At 39.4% G+C, this 14,798-nt stretch overlaps 1 protein-coding gene across 1 annotated transcript in view; it reads right to left on the bottom strand.

Moving 5' to 3' along the window:
* The window catches only part of Parp8 (poly(ADP-ribose) polymerase family member 8), a 154,971-nt gene that overhangs the window by 56,251 nt on the left and 83,922 nt on the right, over positions 1-14,798 (bottom strand). The window contains exons 4-8 of the mRNA XM_051172595.1: positions 13,494-13,531; positions 7,813-7,902; positions 7,029-7,099; positions 5,447-5,524; positions 3,092-3,186 (exon numbers count right to left, since the gene is read on the bottom strand). Of these exons, the coding sequence (XP_051028552.1) occupies positions 3,092-3,186; positions 5,447-5,524; positions 7,029-7,099; positions 7,813-7,902; positions 13,494-13,531 (372 nt within the window). The remainder of the gene's footprint in view (positions 1-3,091; positions 3,187-5,446; positions 5,525-7,028; positions 7,100-7,812; positions 7,903-13,493; positions 13,532-14,798) is intronic.

Here is a 14,798-nt window from a genome sequence, read left to right as displayed (position 1 = left end):
TCTACCACAAGTTGTTGAGAAATAAATGCTTGCTATTATTAATTGATCCTGCTTTCAGCCGAAAGGCAGTGATGTTTTGAGAAGCTGTGTAGGAAGAAGAAAGACACACCTTCCTGAAACATCTGAAACCCCACAGCTTACGTAGCTATCTCCACGTGTCTATCTCAGTGTGTGTTTCTGCCTAGTGTGGGAGAGATGTTTGTGAATGGGCCAAGAAATATGCAAACTCAACCACCAGGAAGAAAGCTTGGCAAGATTAAAGCTTTTCCAAGGCTGTTATCCAACACAGCTAAAAATTTCTCTAAAAGACAAGCTGAAAAGATTTTAGATGCAGACGAGAGAGAAATGTGATCTTTGTGAGACACAATAGTGCATAGGATGAACAGAACAAAAAGTTGCTGTGAGTTTATGGTCAGCTTTTAAAAAAAAAAGAACTTGATTTTACTTAAAGAGAGTGCAGGCTTCTGGAGCAGAGGCGAGCAGGAAGGATCTGAGCTACGGAAGCTTACATCTCCATTACATTTGTGTTTGGAGAATATTCCTCCTTCCATTTCTTTGCACAGTGCAAGTCTTCCTGTCACTGCCCTGGTTTTCACTCACAGATATTTTTAATGTCCTCAACTCAGTGTTGGGAATCACTATGGTAGATAGGATGCTACAAGCCTGCAGGTCTAGGGCTTCCTTTGCTGAATGACAGGTTTCTATGTGGGCTTGTGTGTGTGGAAGAGAAACATTGCCAAGACCTCAACACTCAGCACTAGTGATCAACGCCTCACCCTGCATGGCCCTGAGATAGTTCACCGTCATCACTGAGGTGCTAAGGGGGACAAAGTCCCCAAGACACAGAGACTCATTCTCCAGCTTATGTGGACATAACTCCCTGAAGAGAACCACTGTGTGTCTATGCCAAGTATCAAAGGTGTCAGGCAAAGGCTGCTGAATCACGTGACAGGAAGAGGAGAAGCAAGAAAAGGAATCAGTTCCTAGGAATGATGTAAAGGCAAAGACAGAGGACCAGACGGACAGAAGGGAACATCCGGAGTTATGCCAAGGTTTTGTTTTGCTTGGCTTTTATGTTTTTTCTCTGCTTTGTTTTTTCTCTTAGAAGCTAACAGCTTGATGGCTGTTAGTCTAGTGCTATCCATTGGTTCCTCCAACCGCCAAGTCCTCAGAATACCGCTGTTCCTCAAACATCAAATCAGAAGGGCTCATCCCAGCAGCCTGCCAGTAAGCGGCGATTAAAACGTGCAGCTCCCAAGAGCCTGGAGTATCCGGGATGCATCAGGCTTTGGCCATGATAAGATGCTGAGTATTCACTCCGACGATGCCAGGTTTGTTTTTAAATGAAAGATGCCGTCGTCATAAACAAAGTGTCAGTTATCTGGGATCCAAGTTAGACTTCTCACAAGGTGACTACCAAAACCATCTCTTACCCAGGGTGATGGGAAATTTCCTTCCATTTCTAAAATTACTCCTCTCAAAGTATTTTTAAATGATGTTTTTCTACACTGTTTTATTATTTTATGAACACACGACTGGAGAGCGACATTTACAATGAGAAACAGGCACTAGTGCATACAACTACCTGATCAGGGTAAAACACAGTCTGACCACCGGACATTTCTCCTGCAGGATCTCACTCGCCTCCCATCACAAGACTGCATCAGAGTCTTCCCAATACCGACACCCATGGCTCCACGAAGCCACTATTTTCCTTTTGATGTCAGAATGGCTTGAGCTTCCATGATCAATTTTAGTAATAAATCTCTTATCAATTACTTTTTCTATATACATTTAGCCTGAATTTAAATGGGATTTGCTTCAACCTAGGCAATCAGCTATTTCTGTCTCTTATACGGAACTCAGAATTGGTTAGCTGCCTTTCTCATTAAACGTCACATAAAAAAGAAAAAAAGATGACACCAAATAGCCTATTGTGCATATTAAGGTACTTTTGCTCTTCAAACTCCATTAAGTTCTTATAAGCCTCAATTAAATAAAAGAACAGCTAATTAGAACAGTCTGCTTTCAATAGACTTAAAAGATTCCAAGGCCTCTGCCTAACTACCCATTTCCCTCTGTGTCTCAAGACTGAAGTGGAGGCTGTAAATTCATTTTTATTTACTTAAAGTAAATCAAGCAAGTTCTGTGGTGGCTCACTTCATGTCATGGGACCTTGAGAGACATAGCTAGAAAAAAATCTAGACAAGGCAAGAATGTGGCTTGTATTGAGGTTTAAGTGGGATCAAAACTGTTGTAAGAGAAACAGACAAGGAGAAAAACATTCAAGTCATTTATGACTTTTAGGTATTTCATTTGATTCAAACTCCAAGCACTTATGTAGTTGTAACACATCCTGATTGTCAATAGCACTTTTACTAATAGAAAATCCTAATAGGTATCACGAGACTTGCCAAAGATGTTCTTACAAATACTTGGTAAGGGCACAAAAATTTCATAGTCATATGACAGCTCAGAAAATATGGAACTGTGCTTTAGAAACATCTTAACTATACAAGGCATGGGGGTGTCTTCCAAATATAATGCAAAGTGACTAGAAAATTCATTAGTTACAGACTAAAACACACCGTCATCCACACTGCCATGAATTCAGTCTCCCACCTCCTCCTTCAGTGGCTCTGTGACTTATGTACATCAGTAGACTTACAGAAACTCTAGCACAGTAAATAACTGCAACGCTTTTTCTTTTCTTTTCCTTTCCTTTTTTTTTTTTTTTTTTTAAATAAAAGACCTTGGGAGCCCTGGATGACCTCAAACTGGCAATGCTCCTAGTTCATCTTTCCAAGTGCTAAAATCACAAGTGTATGGTGCCATGCCTAGCTAATTACACTTTTAAAGACTGCTACTTTTTCACATTAGCTCTCAAAATGAATTATTTCTTCAATGCAACTAATTTAACTTTAAAGTAATATGTAAAAGAGCCATAAAGCTGTCATTTTGCATCAGGGAAGACACAATAGAATTCTTCAAAAATTTTCCAACATAATCACCAAAAATAACTTTATTTTACATTACTCCAATAGAAAATTCCAGTGGCTTATTAAATAATTGTAACACACTGACTTTCTACCTGAGAGAAACTGCGTGTGGCCCGTAGAGCTCTCTCACTGCAGACAAATCAGCTTCCAGCTGAGGGTGCTTGTGGAGTTCCCCGTCATAGTTCACCTGTCAGGAAGGATGGTTCAGAATTAAGTGACGAGAATCAAAGGAACCAAACAGCCTAGGCAAAAGCCTCCTGGCATGACAGGTAAGCCAGCAGCATCAACACAAAGTCCTTTGGTTCACACACGGTTAGGACAACTCATTGTTTAAAAGTTAGAATTACGCTTTTGGAATTCATTTCAAGAAAATTCTCACTGCAATTAGAGTCTTTCTTATTCATTTATTTTATATGCATGCATAAAGGTCGTATGTGCATATATACTATACACTATAGATGTATTTAATATATATATATATACACACTCAGTATATCATGTTTCCCTATTTAGTGGTCCGTATGCATTATAGGATTTAGATAATTAAATGAGTCCATTTGCTAACATGGAGTATTGTTATGCTGATTTCAGTGGGAATCCAAACGTTTTATTCTTTATCTCTTCACAACTGTCTTGTTCCTTCCATGACATGACAAAAGCCAAATCAGTGTTTATCTCTCCTTTGATTCCACTACGTAAGTAGCAAGCAGTAGATCAATGTGCATCTCTGATAACAGCTCCAGACGAGTATGGCTGGCTGACCAGGAGCCTCTTTTACCCAAGGATAAACCCAGAATCCAAAAACTGATGAATCACAAGGCCAATTCAATCATGGGCCCCAAGAGGCGATTCATCAAATTGAAGAGTCTACCATCAGTTTCTGATGTCTTTCTTAATCTGTTACTCCAATTTATCCTCCTTACATATCGTCTTCTGTCTCTTGTGGTCTTATAAACATCGCCAGAGCGGTGGCGTACTCGAACACCCCACAGCTGACTCTGCAGTTCTCTTCTCCTCACTTCTCCTGTCCTGGCCTATTTGCTGTGCTGTGAAGTAAAGTGACACTCGTTTCTACTCAGTGTGACTTATGACCACTGCTCCGATTGGCTTCAGGTTAATGAAACATCTGGCTGCATGATGGAACGCTCCAATGCATGATGCCTTCCAACAACAAGGAAGAGGAGACAGGGCTATTTCTTTGTTGCCTTTACTACGGAGCTACATCATAGGGGATACCCTTTCTCTACTTCCAACACTGTTAGTGATCCATCTTTCACTTTTCAAGTCGCTTTTCTAAAGAAATGCAAATGTTTAAAAGGAGTGAGTGACTGGCAGATGTTCTGGAAACTTAATCCAGACTGAAGAAAAGCACCAAGCTCCCCTCTGGAGGAAAGAGTGGTGTAAACAAAAATCAGACTTGGAAGGCCCCTTCTGCACCCTGGGGAAGTGCTGCTGTACTGGAGGGACTGGGGCACCTAGACCTTAACTCCGCGGAGAGAAGGCCAGCACACCACGCCCACGTCTCCACTGCCTGGCGCTTGTCTGACTTACCAAGGACCGACACTTTATTCACAACACCTGTCACGCTAATTCTTTTCCATCTTTTTCCTTAAAGGCTCACTTAATCGTATCACCCTAGCCTTAAAGGACACAAACTTCAAAGGCATTTGATCAAGGAGGCCACAGAAGCCTAACAGCACATATGTTGGTTATACCCTAAAAATCAGATGCCTGATTTTAAAGTTTAACATTATTCTGGGAAATTATTGCACATAATGATACATATGTAGTCAGGATACTTATGCATATTTAAAAATATTCCTCCTATATTTTCAGCACAATGCAACAATTATTTCTAAATAATTATGACCAATCAAAATTTGTAAAAATTAACCATCTCCAGTTTAAAACTAACAATCTATGTTTTTATTAGAAATGCCAACATTTACAAATATCTCTTGTTAAGCGTATGAGGAAGAAAAAGTGTACTTGTTTCCACTCATGAGCTACCTATGATCATATGATTAAAGCAAAGGGGCCTATTTGAGGGAGACAGAAGACCAGAAAGAGACAGAAAAGGGGTGACTAAAAACAGAGTAGAACGGCACCTATGTGTGAAAATGCCACAGTGAACCCCACTTCCTTGCATGCTAATCAAAAATTTAATAACAAAGAAACAATGTGAAAGTCCAAACGATAATCAAAACCAAAGTGCTAAACCTCTAGAAGTAATTAGGACATAGATGAATGTGGACGAATGATTACAGTGAAAAGATCTGTAAAGGAAATCTTAATTTCTGAAAACGTGTGGGATGTGGAAAATAAATTATTCATGTTTTCTGCTTACTTACTGAAGCCTGAGCAACTTCTAGGCCCTCGCCTCCCACCAGGACGAACAGGACTGTAAAAACCAGGACTGGGTGCGGAAGGCGGGGTTGGTTGCCTACCTGTCCTCCATAATAAAACTCCTCAGAGTCATTGTCGCCCTCTGAGTCCTCTTCCACCGTGCTGTTTTGCCGTGACTCCTTGACATGGTAAGGAAGACAATTCCGGTCAAACAAACTAGAAAGCATCCATAACAGGCAGGTCATGGCATAACGAGGGGATTTTAAATGTTGTACACTGGTGCTCCAATAAAACTTCAGAACAAAAAGGCGTTACAAAGAGATAACTTTGTAGGTGGACTTGGTTCTTTCAGAGAAGTTTACTGAAAATAAACCTTTCTTCATGTCTGCTTCTTGCGAAGCTAACACTTGCAGTTTGGTGGACATGAAAAACTGTATAATCAACCGTGCCTTGAGCTCTCCTTGGATAAAATATTTAACAGGTTCACACTAATTCAACTCTTATTAAAAAGTTCGCCAACATTATTTATCCAAGATGGTTTTCCACTCTGACTGCCAACACAAAGCAACAATATGAAAGAGGAAACTTGGAATGCAGTAACATAAAAATGAAATTATGCAACTAAGTAGGAAGAGAATACAAATACAAAGAGAACTTTCACAATATAAAAATGATTTGTTTGGAAAATTCAAATTTTAAAAGAGTGTTTAATGTAGTATGATTTAAACTTGATGTCTGAGTTGTTAACTAACTGGGCAGAACATCTGTCATATATCCAAAGTACAGTGAAAATTCACACTGGCATTTCTATTGCTGTCATGATGAGCAAGTTATTTTTTTTTTCTTTAAGGAAAAAAAAAAGCAGCATTTCCTTTGCATTCAGAACTTCATCTATCCATGTTGCTGCTCATGCCCAAATTTCAAGTTCTTGACGAAAATGTAACAACAGCCAAGAAGAGGGGCTTTGGATTAAATGAAATTCTGACAGGTTTTGGTCAAGGACAGCTTTATTCAAGCAGTCATTGTCACAGTGGATGAAGGAAGGAAAACACAATGATGGTGAGGCACTAAGGGCAAGCAAGGGTCACACTGCAAACCTAACAACCACTGTGCATTGCGCTGTCTCTGTCTAGTGGCCTGATGGAGCTATTCGGGGATCAAATATTTTTTAAAAAAAAGTGGGGTTTTTATTTGTTTGTTTCTCAACAAAGTAACAAATTTAAAAGCAAGGATAGGAGACAAATTTGTTTTAGGTTTTAAAAAAAATGAATAAAAACCCCCAGAATGTAAGTTTATTCTCAGGTCTATGTTACTTTGGCTTAGAAGGTCACCCCTTCTACAAATAGAATGTTAAAGATCTCATCAAAATTATATACAGTCATGTACACTTGTGATACAAGGTACATAGGTGTTTCTCTGTCAACTACACTGCTATATATGAAAAACAGAGAATTAATTACATGGCGTCTACATTCTCCTTATGCAGACTCTTTTCTATTAAGTTAGCAGGAGCTTCTTCTGTGGGTTAATTTTAAGTCCCAATTGGCACCATAAAAAAAGCCTCGAGTCTCTGTTTTATTCACTGTACACAACCATAATCTACATATGACACTAAATGAGAATACCTGGTGGATTAAAAACACTATCAAAGCTAAAAGGACAAATGAAATGTACTTTACATACCTCCCCATTTTCCTTGTGTAATTTGGATCTTATGGACAAGCAACAGTTGATATCGTTTGTTTTTCTTAATTCTGCAAGAAAGAATTTTTAAAGTTACTCTGGATTTTAGCATATTATTTGCCAAACATTCAGGAGTTCCTAGATAAACACACGCTATGCTTTTCTCCCCCTTTTGTGAAAAAATTGAGAGATATTTTGAAGACAATCACACAAGCACTTCTGATTTTTCACTGTGTGTACAATTGTTAACCAATCAAAGAGCAAGCACAGAGATTTCTTCAACTCTTAACGATTTACTTCAGAGTCGCTCCCCTGCCCTGGGTTTTCTGTAGCCCAGCAGTTCTCAACCACCCTAATGCTGTGACCCTTTAATACAGTTCCTCATATTGTGGTGACCCCCAACCATAAAAGTATTTCTTTGATACCTCATAACAGTAGTTTGGGTACTGTTATTAATGTCATATAAATATCTGATATTTCTGACGGTCTTAGGCCACCTCATGAAAAGGCTCTTTGGACCCCCAGAAAGGGGTCATGGACCACAGGTTGATGACAGCTGCTATATTCAGTTTCTCTAGTAGAGTCCTGATAGATGAAAATAATTTCAACAGTGATGCTGATGTGACACATTATTGAAAAGCTATCAAACTTTAGATATAAAAATTATATAAGCAGATTCCTCACAGGTAAATATATGCATTTGCTATATTGAAAACAAAAACACCTAAGCAACAACAACTTTTAAAACTTACGCTTGGAAAGAAAAATATTACGTGGTTGTTACCTGTTGCTATTCTATGGAAAATGACAGGAATTGGGTCTGTAGTAACTAGCACGTCCTCGTCGTTTTCTGAACTTGACACATAGGTATTATCTGCAAAGAAATATGAGTAAAGACACAGTATCCTGAGTATATATCCTCTATAAAAGCAACAGAACTCTATCTTCACTTTAATCCAGTTCTCATGAATGGCATACTATTATTCTTATTAACTAAGAAAGAAAAGAAAGCAAACTGCAGAGTCCGGGGTAAATTAAGCAGAAAATGATGGCCTTTTCAAAGGTGCCCATAGCACTTCACAAGAATATAGATTTTGGAGAGAAAGTATTCAAAACCACACTTTCCTTTTCCATGCTTCTGGAGAAGGGTTTAAAACACAGTCTCCCTAAGCATCCTGCAAATTCAGCACCCTCCTGCCTGTCTCTTAAGGCCTCCTCACCAGGCCTGGCTCCTCACACATTACTGATATCACCTAAGGGAATCCAGCATTGTATGCGGCTGGCTCGTCTCACAGGACAACACTCTGCTCACTGTAAATGTCTATTTCAAAAGGCAGCGTACTCAGCTGAGGAGATAACTAGGGGACATTAGATGATTTTTAAAAACTCAAAACCAAACACATTGGTAAGTGAAACAACCTTTTTCGTCCACAAGCTGCTTTGGTCATGTTGTGCATTTAGCAACAGAAAGCAATCTAGGACACAAAGGGAGACCCTGTCTAAAACAAAAACAAAAATCTCAAAATATTAGAAAGTAAAGGAGACAAAGAGGGAGGAAAGGGTGGAAGCTCTTAGGCAGGGATTTGCTGAAATTACACCCTCATATTGCTATTAGGTCTCACCAGAATCATTCTTCTATAAATTAATTTTTATGTAAATCTATCATATATTGAACATTAAATTTCATGTTAAGTCCTTACATTTATTACTCACAATTTTGCCTCTAGAAAAATATATAGCTTTATCAATTTCTCCAATAAATATTGGTCTTTCAGTATGATAAAAGTGTGTTGTAATATAACACCCAGCTGTTTATCTACTTTTGTCACTAATGACTGAAGAGCACCACAATACAGCCAGCTCATTAGCAACTGTCCCATAGTACACACGTTAGAAATGGTCAAGTGTGTATGGGGATTTGCCACCAAGTCTGATGGCCTGGGTTCGATTCTCAGGACTCACATACTGGAAGCAGAGAACTGACTCCTGAAAGTTGTCCTCTGGCCTCCACATCCATTCATAACAATATATATATATAAATAAATATACACACACGCACACACACGTATGTAAATGCACACCACATACACAAGCGTATATATGTGTATATGTATAAAATATGAAGTGCTATACCATAACAACATATTATTTTACCATACTTAAAGATCTATATTGAGAAACATATATTGAAGGAATTGGTAGGTGTGTGTGTGTGTGTGTGTGTGCGTGTGCGTGTGTGCGTGTGCGTGTGTGTGTGTGTGTGTGCGTGCTATATTTTGGATGTGGTGGCACACACTCTTTAATATCAGCACTCAGGTCAGAGGCGGGGTGATATCTGTGAGTTCGAGGCCAGCCTGGGACTACACAGTGAGTTCCAGGGTGACCAAGCCTACACAGTGAGACCCTGCATGAAAAAACAAACCAAAATTAGCAAAGTAAAATAATCTAAAGGCAAACTTTCTATAACACAGCTACTACTAACTTACTAAAATTAAGACGCCTTCAACAAATGGAAACATAGATCAATTTCTGTTCAAATAACTGAAAGAGCATATCGTAAAGAACCCTGAGACAGGCCGTAACAACGCCACTGTGGCAGCGCAGTGAGAAGCTGAATTTTAGCTGATAGACTTGAGTCAGTGTTGTTCCTCTCTCCTTCAAATGTACTATTTTAAAACACTAAAATTAAGTAAGTCATATATACATATACATGTGCATATTATCGATAGAAGACTATCTATGGAAGAGCTTTACTCAGCTATCCAGCGCGGAGAGAGGGTGATATAAACTGAGTGGAAACAAGGCATGTCGGCCTCATCCCTCTGACGAGCGAGTCTTAGCCACCAGTGGGCGTGCTTAATCTCCAGATACCACTAGGGACAGTGTGACATGTTCACGTTTACTGAGTGGCCTCACATCACAGACCAAGAAGCAGAACTTGTGTAGATTCATCTGAGTTAGATGCACATCACGACGTGGCCACTTACATCATGACATGGCCACTTAACATCACGACGTGGCCACTTACATCACGACGCACTTACATCATGACGTGGCCACTTACATGGGTTCTCTTCCATCAATAGCTTCATGCATTCAGATCAGTGGTAAAAAGCAGTGGTGGGGGTAGAAGGTGAGCTCTCTATTACAGGTAAACCTCTTAATTATTTTTATTTTTCTATTATTATTATTATTATTATTATTATTATTATTATTATTATTATTATTAAGTAGTAGTAGTAGTAGTAGTAGTTTGGTGTTGTGGTGGTTTTGTTTTCAGACATGCAGACACGGTGTTTCTGCATGACACCACCTTGCCTGAGTCACCACTCCCCCACCCCCACCCCAAGTACTAGGATGATAGGCAAAGTCAGGCCAATTTCTCTTAAACCTTAGTTACTCTTACTGATGTGAATCTTTGTGCTACTAAATAAAACCCTATAAACAGGGGAGGGGAGGCTAGAGGTGTGCCTTAGAGGTAAAGCACTCTCCTAACCATCAAAGCTAAAAGAGAAAATGCATAAGAAAACAGCATTTCAAAGTGAGTCCTGGACAGCCAAAGCACAACAGAGAGGCCCTGTCTCAGAAAGAAAGAAAGAAAGAAAGAAAGAAAGAAAGAAAGAAAGAAAGAAAGAAAGAAAGAAAGAAAGAAAGAGAGAGAGAGAGAGAAAAAACAGCATTTCGGAAGGAAGGATGGTGGCAAAACCCTGCATTCCCAGAACTCAGGAGGAGGCAGAGACAAGTCATTCTAGGCCTTTCTCAGTGACAGAAGACTGTCTCAAAACCAATGAGGAATGCAAAGGAAAAGGAAGGAGAGACATTGGAGCAACAGAACATTAGAGCTGGTGGCTGCCAGCCAGAGGAGAGATGGAGAATCCGTAAGCCGGACCCCTTCCGCAATCCACAGACCACTGGAGAAGCATTTTGTACTGGAGTGCAAGGAAATGGCCCAGTAAGATATTAGGCTTGGAAAACAAAGAAGAGTAAAGTGTGTGACTCAGTTTGGAAGATTTTCTATGAAAGTGGACCTTTACATAAAATGATAGGTAAAACTATGCTCCAACTCATTTTTTATGAAAACTAAAAAAAATGCTTTAAAATCTATAAGGTGATTCAAGTATCACAAGGAACTAAGATTTGACAAAGAAAAACAAAAAACAAAAAACTGATGTGTTGAATTGTGTTTAGCATGAAATGACACTGGAAGGCAGGAGTGTTCATAACCTTCAAAGGATCTCTAAGAGACCTTCTACCTCTGTGTAGTTTGGATTAGTCACTATACTTTGAAATTCTGTTTTTGACTCAGTATACTCTAGTCAGAATGTTCTCAGACTTAGAGCAGCGTGTGTTGAACTCTTCATTACGATGTAATAGTCCAGCTACAGTTAATTTGTGATCACCAAAGAGGCAGAGTAGAGAGCACATTACATCTAGACTCTCCTATCTAGGGAGTTAAGAAATAACTAGCAATGACTCTTCCTCCAAAGCACTGTGGTCTCTGTCGGCAAGTTTATGATTGCTGACTCAGGCTCCTCACTCATTATTACTCTGCTCAGAGTTCTTCCGGATTCTGTCTGAGAAGCTGCGTCTGTCTGTTTCTTCTAGGTGACTGAGGTCAGCCATCTCACTTCCGGGCATGCCCCATGAAATTCAATCAGTATAGCCATAAGCTATTTACACTCTCCTGTATCTTGAAGTATTATTCAACATGGCCAAGATGTGGATGCAAGCTAATATCCATCAACAGATGAATACATGAGGAAATTGTGGTAAATATATATAAAGTAGTAGTCTACTCAACCATCTGAAAAAAGAAAGAAACCCTTCGATGAAGTGGTGAACCTGAAGAATATGAGGATGAGTGACACACGCCCAAAACAAACTACCCCGATCTCGTGCATATATAACCTAAGGAATCTGAAGCAGAAGAAGGTGAGGGTAGCACTGGAACGGTGGTTACCAGGGACTGTGGATAGGAAAGGAGAAAAGTCTTGGGCAAAGAGTACAAATATGAAGGTACAAGATTATGAGGTTCCAGGACTCTAACACACAGCTTGCGAGATGATGTGTGTGTGTTAAACTGCTTTGATTGTGGTAATCAATATACAGTGTGTGTGTGTGTGTGTGTGTGTGTGTGTGTGTGTACATGTACCAAACCAACATACCTTATCCTCCGAATATATTTGACTGTTTGTTATATGACAAATATGTTAAAGTTTTTAAAACATAGGTCTGGAGACCAACCAAGTATAGATTCCTTTCTACCTACGTCAGTCTTATATTTAAAATTAGGAAGTGTGTTGATAAGCGCGGTGCTGTTTGTATGAATTGATCCATCTTCACTCTTGCTGTTTCAATAACTACTTCTTCCCTAAACTACTTCACATGGGTGACAGTGTCGCTTTGTTTAGAGATGGGAAAGCAAAACTAAGTAGGGCTAAGGACTGCATTAAGATGACAGAACCCTTGGGGCAGAACAAGGACACTGAATCTTGAATTCCCTCACTGGACTCTTTCCGTGAGTGCTGCATCTCCTCTGTGGGTTCAGCTTTGTCTTCCCTCCTTCCTTCCTTCCTTCACCTTCTGGAGACAGGTTCTTAAGTACATGTTTTGTAGGAGATATAGGGTGCTTTGTTAAGCTGTTAACCACATGAGAATTTCCGTTTCTCTTCAACAGACAACTGCCATCATTACTGTAGCATCCGTGGGTCACTGGGATGAGACAGTATAGCTAAAGAACAGCCATCATTAGTGTAGCATCCATGGGTCACTGGGATGAGACAGTATAGCTACAGAAAAGTATTCCTCAGGGCTTTAACTCAGGGTCACTTAAGTCAAGTCATTCCAGCCATTATTACTATGTAACAAGAGGTAATTGTATTGATAGATAATAATTATACTGATTTTAATAAATAATCTGAATACTTTTCCTGAATTGTCTCTAAAATTTTGTCATTTTGTCATATATTTCTCAAACCAACATGTTATTATCCTGTTTTAAAGACAAGGAAACAAAAACCAAGGGCAACCGATTCTCTCAAATTACTTAAGCAATTAGTTGATTACTCAGTTATTAAATGGTGAAGCTTGAATTTTTCTGAATCAAAAAGTCAATACTTTTTGTCACTGGATTGTGCTTTAAATATGGAAACTATGTTACTTTTAAATATAATCAGCATTTCTAATTTAGTATGAAGATATTTCAAACATTTCATTAGCGGTTAATAATTTTTGTGTCCATTTGCAGTAAACATGTAATGTTTTTACAAAATGAAGCTAACATGTGTTCATGAGAATGCCTTCATCGGGAAATTATGTTTGGTTCTGGGCCCGGTGTTGGGAGCATCTCCACTCAGCAGGATCCTTCCCCTGTCTTTACACCTCATATACCAATGCATGTACACACATTTCCAGAGGAACAAAATAGTCAAAGGTGTTTACTAAGAACTTTAAGGAAATGCATACCTGGGTAATCCTCTGAGACGTGGACGGAGTAGGACACACTGTAAAGACAGGGAAAAAAGAAAACGCTTCAGTTAGTGTGGAGAGCTTTTACACACACACACACACACACACACACACACACACACACACACACACACACAAATCCAACCACATGTTGTCCATCTATTTGTACAAAGACTAATAGAAGCACACAGACCACACAGATCAGAAAACTAATTTAAAGTGACACAGGATGTGTGCTGGTGTGAATCTGGGTGTCAGAGTGTCTTCCTGAAGTAGCCATTCTCTCAGCTGATGATGCTTTCCCTCAGCTCATAGGCAGGTCTTTCCGTTTCAGCGACATGCAAGGCTCTTCATGTGAGGGTGCTCTGTTCAGATCTCCCCAAGTTTTCTTTCCATACCAGAGAAGATGCTCTGTAGCTATACAGCATTCAGAATTTAAACTCTGTGTGTGTGTGTGTGTGTGTGTGTGTGTGTTGTGTGTTGCTGAGGAAGGAACCACCAGACACCCTGACATCCAGCAGTGCTCACAAACTGAACATCTATTTTTAGCATTGCTTCTCCATAAGAGTTGTTGGGGGAAAAGTCATTTTACTCAAAATTAATGACATGACAGACGCAAGTTATTCTTCTTACTTCAGTCTTTCAAACCATTATATACAAAATGCTTTCAGCTCTGAGGACTACACTGATTTAGAGAAAAGTGTAAAAGGTATGTCAATAATTTCCCAATTACTTTTTCAGGAGCCCTGAGGCTTCAACAAACTTATTTCAGGAGACAGAAATTTAGATAACCTATGTGTCCATTTCTCCATGTCTATCAGTAAGACTACCCATCCCTTGAGGTTAAAGCTCTGCATTCACTTATCTCTGTCCATGTCAATTGGTTTGGTGCATGGTGCCCAGGACTCATACAATATTAGTCATCTGAATGGGTGAGTGGAGTATACAGGAAAGACAGACATGTTACTGTTCATAAAGGACATTTTGCTGCTCAATTACTATGTCAAGAAGCCAAACGTGTTTATGTGAAATCATGTTTAAGCAGAAAACTCAAAGGTGATAACAAGAATAACAAGAGAGAACTAGCGAGCAATGAGCATGGTAGAAAAGAACCCGGGCAATATACAGCCAAGCAGTCACTTTTTAACTTGTAAAAAAAAGAAAAGAAAAAGGTTCACGTAAGGAACACACACAGACCCACATTTCTTCCATCCAGTTTCCCTGCCGCTTACATCTTATGTACACATAGAAGAACACCAAAGCAAGAGACGGACCTTAAAGCATGTGCTCTTGGTCTATGTC

The sequence above is a fragment of the Acomys russatus genome, chromosome 30 (genome assembly GCF_903995435.1).
Source record: "Acomys russatus chromosome 30, mAcoRus1.1, whole genome shotgun sequence".
Lineage (NCBI taxonomy): Eukaryota > Metazoa > Chordata > Mammalia > Rodentia > Muridae > Acomys > Acomys russatus.
Note: the sequence above shows the minus strand (reverse complement) of the source record. Positions and strands in the feature narration are given on the sequence as shown.